A 17,309-nucleotide genomic window follows, 5' to 3' on the forward strand; every position below is an offset into this window, starting at 1 on the left:
CTTTTTAACGATTGCCTTAAACTCTGGGTGGTTAGAGAAAACCTTAGGCGGCTTCAGAGGTCCTTCAAAGGAAATCTTGTGTTCTGGGGCCTCTGGTGGCAGATCAGAAATGTTCAGCACCCGAATGATGGAAGAGATTAAGTCATCAACTAGCGCTGTATTGCTAGGAGGGATTGGGATCAGGGACCCCTCCATTTCCTTGTCTGAGTCGGAGTCACAGATGCCTTCCGAATCCAGTGTATCACTGAGGAGTCCCCTGCTGGGTGAGCTGGGGCGGAGGCCTTCTTTTGTCGGGGATTGCGGAGATCTGCATTGTCTGCCCCTAGAAGGGGACGGTCTAGATGACCTAGAACTACGGTGTCTCTCCCTAGAATGGGATGACCATGTGCTATGGGATGACGCAGATGAACGTGACCCGCTTGCGTCCTGACCTAGACGTGGATGTGCCAGGGTCGTCCTGTCCCTGAGTCAAGCTCTCCCTTTGCTGGGTAGCGGTCATAGCCGAGGCATGACTCTGCAGAGCCTGAAGCAATGTGGAGGTTAGGTTATCTATAGACTGCGTCACAGATTGCAACACCTGAGTGACCCATTCCGGCATGGCATTAAACACTGAAGCATTGGCAGGTGCCTCTTGGGGCTCTGACACAGTAGTCTGAGTGCAGTCCTGGCAGTGCGGGTACGTGCTGCCGCTGGGTAGAGCGGTCCGCAGGTTGTGCAGAATGCATAATAACAGTCCTGCCTGGATCTCTTGGACCTTGAGCCCGGCATAGTGCACAGAGTGAAAAAGGGCTGGCTAGCACCTTACAGGGGTAGCTATGTGGAGGAACATATAGGGGAGCCTTATAGGGAATATGGATTCACAGCCAAGTAAAACAACCCAGCTGTGATCTTACCCCACCAGTTTGCTCCTAGGTCCAGTGCCGAAGAACCACAGTCCTGTGCCCCCCGGAGACTGGCTGGCCTGGTCCTGCTGACCGGAAGATGGAGGGTTAATCCCTGCTGCAGTAGAAATGGCAGCCGAGGAGAAGAGGCAGGGGGAAAAGGGGGCGGAGAGTGAGGAAAAAGGCGGCAAAGTAGTGTAAAAGCGCGCCCTTTCTGTCTTGATCCGCCCCCTCTGTGACACTGTAGAGTATCATATTTGTCATCCGGGGGGCAGGCCGGGGGGGCGGAGAGGAGGCGGCAGCTTCAGCTAGGCCGAAGCTGCTGCTTAAATTAGATGCTCGATGCCAAGATAGGCTCCAGGCTGGCGTGGAAGTACGGGAGGGGGTCAGATCCGAACCGGACCCCCCTGGATTTGAAGGCAGGATAGCGGTGGGGCTATAAGCGGAAGGGGGGCCCTGTGAGGGGTCCCCCTGTGGCAGTATAGAGCTGGTGCTGACGCAGATACAGGGGCGCAGGGAGCCCTGTGTCTCTATTGTGCCATGCCTGCCTGCACTCCCCCCGGCCCCGACAGGAGCCTGCAGCTGTGCTGGGGTCCCTGGATGCAGGCGCTGTGTGCTGGCCCATTGCTGGGAGCTGCCTGTACAGGCCCAACCTGAGGCGTCTCAACCTAATGCCCCCAGAGGGGGATTAGGGAGGGTGCTGCTATGACCTTCAGGGGGCTTCATCCTCGCCTCGACCTCAACCCATAAACCAAAAGGAATTGGGGAAAGAGGGGGTTCTCGACTTTGAACCAGCATCCGAGGGACAGGGGAAGGAGCGACATAGGGAATAGCCATCTCGACTTCAATCGGGCGCCCCGTAATAGGGGGCCAAGGAAGGAGCCATGCCGGAGTCTCACAGGAGACCCACTTTTCTTCATCTGTAATCCGTCAGAAAAAACATTGTAAAAAATCTTAGGTGTGCCTCCTATGCGACACTAAGCAAAAACTGGAGAAGGCTGACGCCGTCCAGGGGTGTATACTGCAAAGGAGGAGCCACGGTTAATCTTTTTCAGATTATGCATAGTGTCGCCTCCTAGTGTACAGCAGCATAACACCCATGGTCCTGTGTCCCCCAATGAGGCGACAGAGTAAATAGTTTTTGCGTCTCCACATTTTGAGAGCTATAATTTTTCCATATTTTGGTCCACAGAGTCATGTGAGGTCTTGTTTCTTGTGGGACGAGTGGATGTTTTTATTGGTAACATTTTCGGGCACGTGATATTTTTTTTCATCACTTTTTATTCCAATTTTTGTGAGGCAGAATGACCAAAATCCAGCTATTCATGAATTTATTTTTTTTTTGTGGTGGGGCGGGGGGGTTTATACCATTCCGTGTTTGGTAAAATTGATAAAGCAGTTTTATTGTTCGGGTCAGTACGATTACAGCGATACCTCATTTTTATCTTTTTTTTTTATTTTTTGCTGGCGCTTTTATACGATAAAATCTATTTTATAGAAAAAATAAATATTTTTGCATCGCTTTATTCTGAGGACTATAACTTTTTTATTTTTTCGTTGATGATGCTGTATGGCAGCTCGTTTTTTGCAGGACAAGATGACGTTTTCAGCACTACCATGGTTATTTATATCCGTCTTTTTGATCGCGTGTTATTCCACTTTTTGCTTGGTGGTATGATAATAAAGCGTTGTTTTTCGCCTCTTTTTTTTTTTTACCGTGTTCACTGAAGGGGTTAACTAGCAGGACAATTTTATAGGTGGGGTTGTTGCGGACGCGGCAATGCTAAATATGTGTACTTTTATTGTTTTTTTATTATTTAGATAAAGAAATGTATTTATGGGAACAATATTTTTTTTCTTTATTTAGGATTTTTTTTTTTTTTTATACACATGTGGATATTTTTTTTTTTACTTTACAACAATGTCCCAGGGGGGCATCATGTTATAGGGTCAGATCACTGATCTGACACTTTGCACAGCACTGTGTCAGATAAGCGAACTGACATGCAGGGCTGCAGGCTTCCCAGCACTTGCTCTGAGCAGGCACTGGTAAGCCACCTCCCTACAGGACCCGGATGCAGCCCTGCAGCCATTTTTGATCCGGGGCCTGCAGGGAGAAGAAGGCAGGAAACCCTCAGAACAACGCGATCACATCGCTAGGGTCTCAGGGAAGCACGCAGTGAGCCCCCTCCCTGCGCGATGCTTCCCTATGCCGCTGGAACACTGCGATCATGTTTGATCACAGTGTGCCAGGGGTTAATGTGCAAGGGGCGGTCCGTGACTGCTCCTGGCACATAGTGCCGGATGTCAGCTGCGATAGTCAGCTGACACCCGGCCGCAATCGGCCGTAATCCCGTGAGCGCGGCCGATCGCATATGACATACTATCTCGTCACTGGGAATTAAGTCCCAGGTCACTTCGACGGGATAGTACGTCATATGGGATTAAGGGGTTAATGCACTCACACTACATTACATGCATACACACATTTAATGAGTAAAAAAAATCGTGAGAGTTAATCAATTAAAGGGATGTCTCACAATGCAAAATGCAATTTGTGTCAAATTAATCATCATATAATGTCATCATATTCTGGCATACACATCATGTTAAATTTGGAATAACTGAACTGATATGAATTAATAAATAATTACATTTGGAACTTTTTTCCTTACACAGTTATTGATTACTGATTTCTGATTGCCTTCATTGGGTCTATCCTTAAATGTTTATAGAGACGTAGTATCAATCTACGGAACATATGCTTAGCAACTTTTAATTGCATCTTAAATTGTGCTGCCATCAAGAGCACATTTCTAAATTTGCACTTTAAATGTGGTTGCAAGATCTTTGGGATCCATTATATATTCAGAAACTGGGCTCAAGGGTAATTTGTGGGCAACTTCAATCCTGATAGCTGGCACATATAAACACATATTTTGCACCAAAGTGTTTGTGATTTGGCAAACATTTTGGACACAAACATTCATTGCACAATTTTCTTAAGTCGTCAAAATATCTCTTCAATAACTTCAGCCACATGAGGCAAGTTATATCCCCAATTATTTAACTACCGCACACTTGATTTTCCTTTATTTGGTTCAAACATCCACTAATATTGTCTGTAATGTTCAACATTATGGCTGGGGTTTTGCAGCACATCTTCATGTGGCCAAATTTGACTATGTACCGCTGCTGCAGGATCATCCAGGAAGCTTTACATGTGCGACAGGTGTTGCGGCCAAAGTCACCATGTAGCTCTAGTCTATTTCTTACCTTGTGGACTGCTTTTGTCATTAGCTGCATAACAGTGGTCAATGAGAGGCATTATTAAGTAATCCCATTTGCTGCAGTAGTTGCTTAAAATCAGTGGACTACCAGATGAAATCGTCTTCTCAATTGGTGTCAATACAATGCTTCCTTGCCTAATCACAAATAAAGATATGATATGGAAAATTAAAATAAAGTACAATTTTTTTGTAGAAATTCTTAGAATCTAATTAATTATTTCATAAACATGTATTGCATATGTTGCAAGTTTTGTGTGAAACGAAGACATTGTATATTATATCTAGCTGTAAAAAAAAAAGGCCTAAAATATGAAGGCGATGTATAATATGAATGAATCAAAAGATTGTATCTCCACCAAAATTGTATCATTAAAAACGTTAGCTTGGCATGCAAAAAATAAGCCCTCACCAAACCCGAGATCATGAAACATGGAGACGCTACGGGTATTGGAAAATGGCGCAATTTTTTTTTTTGAGTTTTGAACTTTTTTCACCACTAAGATAAAAAAGAACCTAGACATTTATGGCATCTGTGAACTTGTAATGACCTGCAGAATCATAATGGCTGGTCAGTTTTAGCATTTAGTGAAATTGGTAAAAAAAAAAATGTAAAAAACAATTGTGGAATTGCACTTTTTTTGCAATTTCACCGCACTTGGAAGTTTTTTCCGGGTTTTCTAGTACAAGACATGGTAAAACCAATGGAGTCATTCAAAAGTACAACTCATCCTGCAAAAAAACAAACCCTCACATGGCCATATTGAAGGAAAAGTAAAAAAGTTATGGCTGTGGGAAGAAGAGGAGCAAAAATGGAAACGCAAAAATGAAAATACCCCTGGCCCTTAAGGGGTTAAAAAAGTGGACAACCATTTTAATGAGAAGAAACTGAGCATGGTGGCCACTAGGGTTGAGCGAAACGGGTCGAACATTTTCAAAAGTCGCCGACTTTTGGCTAAGTCGGGGTTTCATGAAACCCGATCCGACCCCTGTGCGGGGTCGGCCATGCGGTACGCGACTTTCGCGCCAAAGTCGCGTTTCAATGACGCGAAAAGCGCCATTTCTCAGCCAATGAAGGTAAACGCAGAGTGTGGGCAGCGTGATGACATAGGTCCTGGTCCCCACCATCTTAGAGAAGGGCATTGCAGTGATTGGCTTGCTGTCTGCGACGTCACAGGGGCTATAAAGAGGCGTTCCCGCCGACCGCCATCTTACTGCTGCTGATCTGAGCTTAGGGAGAGGTTGCTGCCGCTTTGTCAGAAGCAGGGATAGCGTTAGGCAGGGTCCATTAACCACAAAACCGCTTGTGCTGCAGCGATTTGCACTGTCCAACACCACCCTCGGTGTGCAGGGACAGTGGAATTTTTTTTTTTTTTTTTTTTCCCCTCAGCGCTGTAGCTCATTGGGCTGCCCTAGAAGGCTCCCTGATAGCTGCATTGCTGTGTGTACGCCGCTGTGCAAACCAACTGCTTTTTTCAAAGCACAAATCCTCTTGTTCCTTCCTTTCTGCACAGCTATCTTTTTTGTTTGTCCACACTTTTTATTTCATTTGTGCATCAGTCCACTCCTTATTGCTGCCTGCCATACCTGGCTGAGATTACTGCAGGCAGGGAGATAGTAGCTGCCTGCCATACCTGGCTGAGATTACTGCAGGCAGGGAGATAGTAATTGTAGGACATTCCCTGTTTTTTTTTTTTTTTTTTTTTTTTGGTGGGAGATTAAGATTGGCAATTTGGCATTTCTGCTAGAGTGCCATCCCTGTGTGTGCCATCTCTCTCACATAGTGGGCCATAGAAAGCCTTTTCATTTTTCTGTATTTTTTTTTGTGGGGTGTATAAATTCTCCCTGATAAAAATACAGTGGGAGATTAATATTGGCCTTTGGGCTTGTGTGCCAGTCCTGAGTGTGCCATCTCTCTCACAAATAGTGGGCCATAGAAAGCCTATTTATTTTTTTTTTTGGTTTTATAAATTCTCCCTGAAAAAAAGGGAGATTAATATTGGCCTCTGGGCTTGTGTGCCAGTCCTGAGCGTGCCATCTGTGCCAGCCCTGAGCGTGCCATCTCTCTCACAAATAGTGGGCCATAGAAAGCCTATTTAATTTTTTTTTTTGTTTTATAAATTTTCCCTGAAAAAAGGGAGATTAATATTGGCCTCTGGGCTTGTGTGCCAGTTGTGAGCGTGCCATCTGTGCCAGTCCTGAGCGTGCCATCTCTCTCACAAATAGTGGGCCATAGAAAGCCTATTTAAATATTTTTTTGGTTTTATAAATTCTCCCAGAAAAAAAGGGAGATTAATATTGGCCTCTGGGCTTGTGTGCCAGTCCTGAGCGTGCCATCTGTGCCAGCCAGCCCTGAGCGTGCCATCTCTCTCACAAATAGTGGGCCATAGAAAGCCTATTTAATTTTTTTTTTTGTTTTATAAATTTTCCCTGAAAAAAGGGAGATTAATATTGGCCTCTGGGCTTGTGTGCCAGTTGTGAGCGTGCCATCTGTGCCAGTCCTGAGCGTGCCATCTCTCTCACAAATAGTGGGCCATAGAAAGCCTATTTAAATATTTTTTTGGTTTTATAAATTCTCCCAGAAAAAAAGGGAGATTAATATTGGCCTCTGGGCTTCTGTGCCAGTCCTGAGCGTGCCATCTGTGCCAGTCCTGAGCGTCCCATCTCTCTCACAAATAGTGGGCCATAGAAAGCCTATTTTATTTTTTTTTTGGGTTTTAGAAATTCTCCCTGAAAAAAGGGAGATTAATATTGGCCTCTGGGCTTGTGTGCCAGTTGTGAGCGTGCCATCTGTGCCAGTCCTGAGCGTGCCATCTCTCTCACAAATAGTGGGCCATAGAAAGCCTATTTAAATATTTTTTTGGTTTTATAAATTCTCCCAGAAAAAAAGGGAGATTAATATTGGCCTCTGGGCTTCTGTGCCAGTCCTGAGCGTGCCATCTGTGCCAGTCCTGAGCGTCCCATCTCTCTCACAAATAGTGGGCCATAGAAAGCCTATTTTATTTTTTTTTTGGGTTTCAGAAATTCTCCCTGGAAAAAAAAAGGGAGATTAATATTGCCCTTTGGGCTTGTGTGCCAGTACTAAGCGTTCCATCTCTCTCTCTCTCTCAGTCAGTGGGCCATAGAACGCATATTTTTGGTTTTATTTGTTTTCTAAATTCTCCCTGAAAAAATCATTTTATTTTATTTGGTTTCTAAATTCTTCCTGATAAAATCATATTTTTTTTATTATTTTTTTTTCTAAAGTCTCCCTGAAAAAAAAAAAAAAAAAACAACCAAAAAAACAGTGGGAGATTAATATTGGCCTTTCTGCTTGTGTGCCAGTCTTGACTCCTGGGTGTGCCATCTCTCTCTCTCTCTCTCTCTCTCTCTCTCTCCAATTGTGGTCCATAGAAAGCCTATATTTTTTTTTCCTTGATTTGGGTTCTAAAATCTACCAGAGAAAATAACTACATCAATCATTGGTAGAAAAATATTGGCCTCTGGGTTTGTGTGCCACTCCTGACTCCTGTGTGCGTCATCTCTCAGTCAGTGGGCCATAGAACGCCTATTTTTGGTTTTATTTGTTTTCTAAATTCTCCCTGAAAAAATTATTTTATTTTATTTGGTTTCTAAATTCTTCCTGATAAAATCATATTTTTTTTATTATTTTTTTTTCTAAAGTCTCCCTGAAAAAAAAAAAAAAAAACAGTGGGAGATTAATATTGGCCTTTCTGCTTGTGTGCCAGTCTTGACTCCTGGGTGCGTCATCTCTCAGTCAGTGGGCCATAGAACGCCTATTTTTGGTTTTATTTGTTTTATAAATTCTCCCTGAAAAAATCATTTTATTTTATTTGGTTTCTAAATTCTTCCTGATAAAATCATATTTTTTTTATTATTTTTTTTTCTAAAGTCTCCCTGAAAAAAAAAAAAAAAAAACAACCAAAAAAAACAGTGGGAGATTAATATTGGCCTTTCTGCTTGTGTGCCAGTCTTGACTCCTGGGTGCGTCATCTCTCAGTCAGTGGGCCATAGAACGCCTATTTTTGGTTTTATTTGTTTTATAAATTCTCCCTGAAAAAATCATTTTATTTTATTTGGTTTCTAAATTCTTCCTGATAAAATCATATTTTTTTTATTATTTTTTTTTCTAAAGTCTCCCTGAAAAAAAAAAAAAAAAAAACAACCAAAAAAAACAGTGGGAGATTAATATTGGCCTTTCTGCTTGTGTGCCAGTCTTGACTCCTGGGTGTGCCATCTCTCTCTCTCTCTCTCTCCAATTGTGGTCCATAGAAAGCCTACATTTTTTTTCCTTGATTTGGGTTCCAAAATCTACCAGAGAAAATAACTCCATCAATCATTGGTAGAAAAATATTGGCCTCTGGGCTTGTGTGCCACTCCTGATTCCTGTGTGCGTCATCTCTCACTCAGTGGCCCATAGAAAGCATATAGTTTGTTACATTTGTTTTCTAAATTCTCCCTGCAAAAATCTATTTTTTTTTTTTTGGGGGGTTTCTAAAGTGTTCCTGAAAAAAATAAAAATAAAAAAAAAATAATAGTGTGACATTAATATTAACATTTGTGCTTCAGTGACAGTCCTGCGTGTGGGGCATCTCTCTAATTTGCAGCCACCAAAAAAAGAGTGTGTAACATTGGGCCTGATTTTCGCTGTGGTCTCACCAACCTGTAAAGGGGTAGCTAAATCATACTGAAGTTATAGCTCACCGTGTAAGTTGTGTGACTGCAACAAATAACGTTAGTTTGGTTACGTTTTTAAAACAATGAGGAAGTCTAGTGGAAGAGGTCGTGGCCGGGGGCGTTCATTGTCAGCTGGTAATGAGGGTAGTGGTAGTGGTGGAGCATCAGGTGGTCGTGGGGGAAAAAATATTGCACCTAAGTCTGGAGCTGTGGAGCCAGGTTCGTCGTCCGGCTACACAAGGCCTCGAACGCTCCCTTTTCTGGGATTAGGAAAACCGCTTTTAAAGCCGGAGCAGCAAGAGCAAGTTTTGGCTTATCTTGCTGACTCAGCCTCTAGCTCTTTTGCCTCATCTCGTGAAACTGGTAAAAGTAAAAGCAGCGCGTCGTTAGTGGATGTTCACGGTCAGGGACAAGTCACTTCCTTGTCCTCTTCAGCAAAAACAACAACAGAGAAGAATGCAGCAGGCGACACAACGGGTTACTCCATGGAGCTCTTTACACATACCGTCCCTGGCTTAGAAAGTGAAGCAGTTAACAGTCCATGCCCATTACAAATTGAATCTGACATGGAGTGCACTGACGCACAGCCACAGCCAGACTACTATGCTGGTCCTTTGACTCAGACCACAACATTGCCCTCGCAGGGTGCTGATCAAGAATCAGACCCTGATGAGACTATGTTGCCCCATCACGAACGCTATACCACCGAACGACACGGTGACACAGACGAAGTTGCGCAGGAGGTACAAGAAGAGTTATTAGATGACCCAGTTCTTGACCCCGATTGGCAGCCATTGGGGGAACAGGGTGCAGGCGGCAGCAGTTCTGAAGCAGAGGAGGAGGAGGGGCCGCAGCAGGCATCAACATCGCCACAGGTTCCATCTGCCGGGCCCGTATCTTGCCCAAAACGCGTGGCAAAGCCAAAACCTGGTGGAGGACAGCGTGGCCATCCGGTTAAAGCTCAGTCTGCAATGCCTGAAAAGGTATCCGATGCTAGAAAGAGTGCAGTCTGGCATTTTTTTAAACAACATCCAATTGATCAGCGCAAAGTCATCTGTCAAAAATGTTCTACTTCCTTAAGCAGAGGTCAGAATCTGAAAAGTCTCAATACTAGTTGCATGCATAGACATTTAACCACCATGCATTTGAAAGCTTGGACTAACTACCAAACGTCCCTTAAGGTTGTTGCACCCTCGGCCAATGAAGCTAGTCATCAACGCAACATCCCTTCCGGCAGTGTAGGACCACCATTTAGCGCACCACCTGCTGTATCTGTGCAGGTATCTTTGCCAGGCCAAAGCAGTCAGGGTCAGGGAATCACCAGTTTCGTAGTAGGAAACACTGCATCTAGGGCACCGGCGGCAACAATACCATCTCCCACCGTCTCTCAGTCTGCCATGTCCACCGGCACCCCCGCTAGTTCCACGATCTCCAGCTCTCCAGTCCAGCTCACCCTACATGAGACTATGGTTAGAAAAAGGAAATACTTAGCCTCGCATCCGCGTACACAGGGTTTGAACGCCCACATAGCTAGACTAATCTCGTTAGAGATGATGCCCTACCGGTTAGTTGAAAGCGAAGCTTTCAAAGACCTGATGGACTATGCTGTACCACGCTACGAGCTACCCAGTCGACACTTTTTTTCCAGAAAAGCCATCCCAGCCCTCCACCAGCATGTTAAAGAGCGCATCGTCCATGCACTCAGGCAATCTGTGAGCACAAAGGTGCACCTGACAACAGATGCATGGACCAGTAGGCATGGCCAGGGACGTTACGTGTCCATCACGGCACACTGGGTAAATGTGGTGGATTCAGGGTCCACAGGGGACAGCAAGTTTGGGACAGTTCTGCCTAGCCCACGGTCTAGTAAACAGTTGTCTGTAGCCGTTCGCACCCCCTCCTCCTCCTCCTCCTCGTCCTCCTGCAGAAGCAAGAGCTCGTCCACAGACCGCAGTCGCACAAACACTCCATCCGCACCTGCCACTGTTGCACACCAGGTCTCCCATTATGGGGCAGCTACTGGCATACGTCAGCAGGCTGTATTGGCTATGAAGTGTTTGGGCGACAATAGACACACCGCGGAAGTTCTGTCCGAGTTCTTGCAGCAAGAAACGCAGTCGTGGCTGGGCACTGTAGATCTTGAGGCAGGCAAGGTAGTGAGTGATAACGGAAGGAATTTCATGGCTGCCATCTCCCTTTCCCAACTGAAACACATTCCTTGCCTGGCTCACACCTTAAACCTGGTGGTGCAGTGCTTCCTGAAAAGTTATCCGGGGTTATCCGACCTGCTCCTCAAAGTGCGTGGACTTTGCGCACATATCCGCCGTTCGCCTGTACACTCCAGCCGTATGCAGACCTATCAGCGTTCTTTGAACCTTCCCCAGCATCGCCTAATCATAGACGTTGCAACAAGGTGGAACTCAACACTGCACATGCTTCAGAGACTGTGCGAACAGAGGCGGGCTGTTATGTTTTTGTGGGAGGATACACATACACGGGCAGGCAGTAGGATGGCAGACATGGAGTTGTCAGGTGTGCAGTGGTCGAAGATTCAAGACATGTGTCAAGTCCTTCAGTGTTTTGAGGAATGCACACGGCTGGTTAGTGCAGACAACGCCATAATAAGCATGAGCATCCCCCTAATGCGTCTGCTGATGCAAAGTTTGACGCACATAAAGGATCAGGCGTCTGCACCAGAGGAAGAGGAAAGCCTTGATGACAGTCAGCGATTGTCTGGTCAGGGCAGTGTACATGACGAGGTACCGGGCGAAGAGGAGGTGGAGGATGAGGAGGATGATGGGGATGAGTATATTTTTAATGAGGAAGCTTTCCCGGGGGCACGGGAAATTGGTGGCGTGGCAAGGCCGGGTTCTGGTTTTTTGAGGGACACAAGTGACGTAGATTTGCCTGCAACTGCCCCTCAACCAAGCACAACCGCAGATTTGACAACGGGAACTTTGGCCCACATGGCGGATTATGCCTTGCGTATCCTCAAAAGGGACACACGCATTACAAAAATGATGAACGATGACGATTACTGGTTGGCCTGCCTCCTTGATCCTCGCTATAAAGGCAAATTGCAAAATATTATGCCACATGAGAACTTGGAACTAATATTAGCAACAAAACAATCAACTCTTGTTGACCGTTTGCTTCTGGCATTCCCTGCACACAGCGCCCGTGATCGTTCTCACACGAGCTCCAGGGGCCAGCAGACCAGAGGTGTTAGAGGGGCAGAAATCAGAAGTGGCGTTGGACAGAGGGGTTTTCTGACCAGGTTGTGGAGTGATTTTTCTATGACCGCAGACAGGACAGGTACTGCAGCATCAATTCAAAGTGACAGGAGACAACATTTGTCCAGTATGGTTACAAACTATTTTTCATCCCTTATCGACGTTCTCCCTCAACCGTCATTCCCATTTGATTACTGGGCATCCAAATTAGACACCTGGCCAGAATTGGCAGAATATGCATTGCAGGAGCTTGCTTGCCCGGCAGCTAGTGTCCTATCAGAAAGAGTATTCAGTGCTGCAGGTTCAATACTAACAGAAAAAAGGACTCGTCTGGCTACCCAAAATGTAGATGATCTAACCTTCATTAAAATGAACCACAACTGGATTTCAAAATCTTTTGCCCCACCCTGCCCGGCTGACACCTAGCTTTCCTATGAAAAGGTCTTGCCTGTGGACTATTCTGAATGACTTTTCCAATCTCGTAATTTTCTTCACCTGATTGTCCAGCATACGACATGTTTCCACCTCACGAAATGGCCAAACTCCCCACACGGGGCCGTGCTATCGCCACTTTGCGCTTGGACCCTTGAGAGTGCTGTTTGTCTGAAGAGGTGGGTGTGGCCGCTTTTGGTCGACGGCACTGCCACTGGGTCCCTCATAGTACAATAAAGTGTCTCTGGCGGTGGTGGTGCGCACCCAACGTCAGACACACCGTTGTAATATGAGGGGCCCTGTGCCTGTACCGCCGGCCACAAGACAGTTCCCCCCCCCAGCTCAAACAGTGCTCTACCACTAGCAAAATTATCTCTCACAGCTTCACCAATGTGTAGTCTAGCCGCTGACATCCTTCAATGCCTGGCACTGACAATACCATTGTTTTGACATTTTTGTTATGTTAGGCCTTCGAAGCCTGTCTGCGGTCCCTTCTTTCTACAACTACTACACTGACCAGGCCACTGCTGGCCGTGTTACCCTGGAACCAATTTAAAAGTGCCTACAGTCAGCCCAATTTTGTTATGTTAGGCCTTCGAAGACTGTCTGCCGTCACTCCTTCCACTAGACTTCCACTGACCATACACTGCTGCCCATGTACCCCTGGAACCAATTTAAAGTGCCTACAGCCAGCCCAATTTTGTTATGTTAGGCCTTCGAAGCCTGTCTGCGGTCACTCCTTCCACTAGACTTCCACTGACCAGACCACTGCTGCCCGTGTACCCCTGGAACCAATTTAAAAGTGCCTACAGCCAGCCCAAGTTTGTTATGTTAGGCCTTGGAAGCCTGTCTGCGGTCACTCCTTCCACTAGACTTCCACTGACCAGACCACTGCTGCCCGTGTACCCCTGGAACCAATTTAAAAGTGCCTACAGCCAGCCCAAGTTTGTTATGTTAGGCCTTGGAAGCCTGTCTGCGGTCACTCCTTCCACTAGACTTCCACTGACCAGACCACTGCTGCCCGTGTACCCCTGGAACCAATTTAAAAGTGCCTACAGCCAGCCCAAGTTTGTTATGTTAGGCCTTGGAAGCCTGTCTGCGGTCACTCCTTCCACTAGACTTCCACTGACCAGACCACTGCTGCCCGTGTACCCCTGGAACCAATTTAAAAGTGCCTACAGCCAGCCCAAGTTTGTTATGTTAGGCCTTGGAAGCCTGTCTGCGGTCACTCCTTCCACTAGACTTCCACTGACCAGACCACTGCTGCCCGTGTACCCCTGGAACCAATTTAAAAGTGCCTACAGCCAGCCCAAGTTTGTTATGTTAGGCCTTGGAAGCCTGTCTGCGGTCACTCCTTCCACTAGACTTCCACTGACCAGACCACTGCTGCCCGTGTACCCCTGGAACCAATTTAAAAGTGCCTACAGCCAGCCCAAGTTTGTTATGTTAGGCCTTCTAAGCCTGTCTGCGGTCCATTCTTTCAACTACTACTACACTGACCAGGTCACTGCTGCCCGTGTACCCCTGGAACCAATTTAAAATTGCCTACAGCCAGCCCAATTTTTTTATTTTAGGCCTTCGATGCCTGTCTGCGGTCCATTCTTTCAACTACTACTACACTGACCAGGTCACTGCTGCCCGTGTACCCCTGGAACCAATTTAAAATTGCCTACAGCCAGCCCAATTTTTTTATTTTAGGCCTTCGATGCCTGTCTGCGGTCCATTCTTTCAACTACTACTACACTGACCAGGTCACTGCTGCCCGTGTACCCCTGGAACCAATTTAAAATTGCCTACAGCCAGCCCAATTTTTTTATTTTAGGCCTTCGATGCCTGTCTGCGGTCCATTCTTTCAACTACTACTACACTGACCAGGTCACTGCTGTCCGTGTACCCCTGGAACCAATTTAAAATTGCCTACAGCCATGTGTTATTATTTTAGGCCTTCGATGCCTGTCTGCGGTCACTCCTTCCACTAGGCCTCCACTGACCACACCACTGCTGCCCGTGTACCCCTGGAACCAATTTAAAATTGCCTACAGCCAGCCCAATTTTTTTATTTTAGGCCTTCGATGCCTGTCTGCGGTCCATTCTTTCAACTACTACTACACTGACCAGGTCACTGCTGTCCGTGTACCCCTGGAACCAATTTAAAATTGCCTACAGCCATGTGTTATTATTTTAGGCCTTCGATGCCTGTCTGCGGTCACTCCTTCCACTAGGCCTCCACTGACCACACCACTGCTGCCCGTGTACCCCTGGAACCAATTTAAAATTGCCTACAGCCAGCCCAATTTTTTTATTTTAGGCCTTCGATGCCTGTCTGCGGTCCATTCTTTCAACTACTACTACACTGACCAGGTCACTGCTGTCCGTGTACCCCTGTAACCAATTTAAAATTGCCTACAGCCATGTGTTATTATTTTAGGCATTCGATGCCTGTCTGCGGTCCATTTTTTCAACTACTACTACACTGACCAGGTCACTGCTGCCCGTGTACCCCTGGAACCAATTTAAAATTGCCTACAGCCATGTGTTATTATTTTAGGCCTTCGATGCCTGTCTGCGGTCACTCCTTCCACTAGGCCTCCACTGACCACACCACTGCTGCCCGTGTACCCCTGGAACCAATTTAAAATTGCCTACAGCCAGCCCAATTTTTTTATTTTAGGCCTTCGATGCCTGTCTGCGGTCCATTCTTTCAACTACTACTACACTGACCAGGTCACTGCTGCCCGTGTACCCCTGGAACCAATTTAAAATTGCCTACAGCCATGTGTTATTATTTTAGGCCTTCGATGCCTGTCTGCGGTCACTCCTTCCACTAGGCCTCCACTGACCACACCACTGCTGTCCGTGTACCCCTGGAACCAATTTAAAATTGCCTACAGCCATGTGTTATTATTTTAGGCCTTCGATGCCTGTCTGCGGTCCATTCTTTCAACTACTACTACACTGACCAGGGCACTGCTGGCCGTGTACCCCTGGAACCAACATCAGAAAATATAAAAATAAGTATTTTGCTTATAAAAAAGAAAATACTGGTGAGATATCAAATGCAGACATTTTAACATTAAAAACAAACACACAACTCTAATCTGGTACAGTACTAAAAATGGCCACCAGCTACAATTACTTTCTCCTGCAAGTAGTTAACTGAAAGTTTTTTTAAATTGAAAACACACATATGGCATCCACCGAGTGTTGTCCTGTCGCGTCTTCTTTATATTATTGCCGAGAAGATGCAAAATAATGAAAATAATAAAATCATTAATTACCAAAATAATAGAGAAAGTCAACACCACATTGCAAATAAACATTCATTCCAAATAAAGAAGCAGGGCGCGTCCGAGGGTGAGTATATACCTAATAAGAATATAATCACCCTCGGACGCGCAATGCTTATTTCCAACAGCCTTCCTTCCTAAGAATCAGCCCTTCCGTCGTGTAGAGAGACGTTGTGTTACACTCCAAGGTGTTCCCCAGGTTGCCTTTCCTGAGCTTCGATCTTCCGGCTCTCGTTTAGTAGTTCTTGGAAACTACTCTGCATTAGGCCTTCAAATTGGGTATGGGGTGTAGAGAGATGGTGTGTTCCACTCCAAGGTGTTCCCCAGGTTGCCTTTCCTGAGCTTCGATCTTCCGGCTCTCGTTTAGTAGTTGTTGGAAACTACGCTGCATTAGGCCTTCAAATTGGGTATGGGGTGTAGCGAGAGGGTGTGTTACACTCCAAGGTGTTCCCCAGGTTGCCTTTCCTGAGCTTCGATCTTCCGGCTCTCGTTTAGTAGTTCTTGGAAACTACACTGCATTAGGCCTTCAAATTGGGTATGGGGTGTAGAGAGAGGGTGTGTTACACTCCAAGGTGTTCCCCAGGTTGCCTTTCCTGAGCTTCGATATTCCGGCTCTCGTTTAGTAGTTGTCGGAAACTACGCTGCATTAGGCCTACAAATTGGGTATGGGGTGTAGAGAGAGGGTGTGTTACACTCCAAGGTGTTCCCCAGGTTGCCTTTCCTGAGCTTCGATCTTCATGCTCTCGTTTAGTAGTTGTCGGAAACTACGCTGCATTAGGCCTACAAATTGGGTATGGGGTGTAGAGAGAGGGTTTGTTACACTCCAAGGTGTTCCCCAGGTTGCCTTTCCTGAGCTTCGATCTTCCGGCTCTCGTTTAGTAGTTGTTGGAAACTACGCTGCATTAGGCCTTCAAATTGGGTATGGGGTGTAGCGAGAGGGTGTGTTACACTCCAAGGTGTTCCCCAGGTTGCCTTTCCTGAGCTTCGATCTTCCGGCTCTCGTTTAGTAGTTGTTGGAAACTACGCTGCATTAGGCCTTCAAATTGGGTATGGGGTGTAGCGAGAGGGTGTGTTACACTCCAAGGTGTTCCCCAGGTTGCCTTTCCTGAGCTTCGATCTTCCGGCTCTCGTTTAGTAGTTCTTGGAAACTACACTGCATTAGGCCTTCAAATTGGGTATGGGGTGTAGAGAGAGGGTGTGTTACACTCTAAGGTGTTCCCCAGGTTTCCTTGCCATTGCTTCGGTCTTCCGACTCTCGTTTAGTAGTTGTAGAAAAGTACACTGCATTAGGCCATACAAAATGGGTATGGGGTGGAGAGAGATGGTGTGTTACACTCCAAGGTGTTCCCCAGGTTGCCTTTCCTGAGCTTCTATCTTCAGGCTCTCATTAAATTGTGGTTAAATGGAACAACTGCATTTGGCGTACTAGTTGGTTTGGGGCCTACTATCGGTGTCTGCCACTCCTTGCTGTTCTCCTCCACTGAACAAAGCTGTGCCGCCTGTTTACTACGG

General features: G+C 46.1%; 1 protein-coding gene across 1 annotated transcript in view; it reads right to left on the minus strand.

The window, feature by feature from the left end:
- The window catches only part of LOC138671660 (uncharacterized), a 967,572-nt gene that overhangs the window by 395,225 nt on the left and 555,038 nt on the right, over window positions 1-17,309 (minus strand). The window contains exon 74 of the mRNA XM_069759831.1: window positions 4,158-4,306. Within this exon, the coding sequence (XP_069615932.1) occupies window positions 4,158-4,306 (149 nt within the window). The remainder of the gene's footprint in view (window positions 1-4,157; window positions 4,307-17,309) is intronic.

Source organism: Ranitomeya imitator, chromosome 3 (genome assembly GCF_032444005.1).
Source record: "Ranitomeya imitator isolate aRanImi1 chromosome 3, aRanImi1.pri, whole genome shotgun sequence".
Taxonomy (NCBI): domain Eukaryota; kingdom Metazoa; phylum Chordata; class Amphibia; order Anura; family Dendrobatidae; genus Ranitomeya; species Ranitomeya imitator.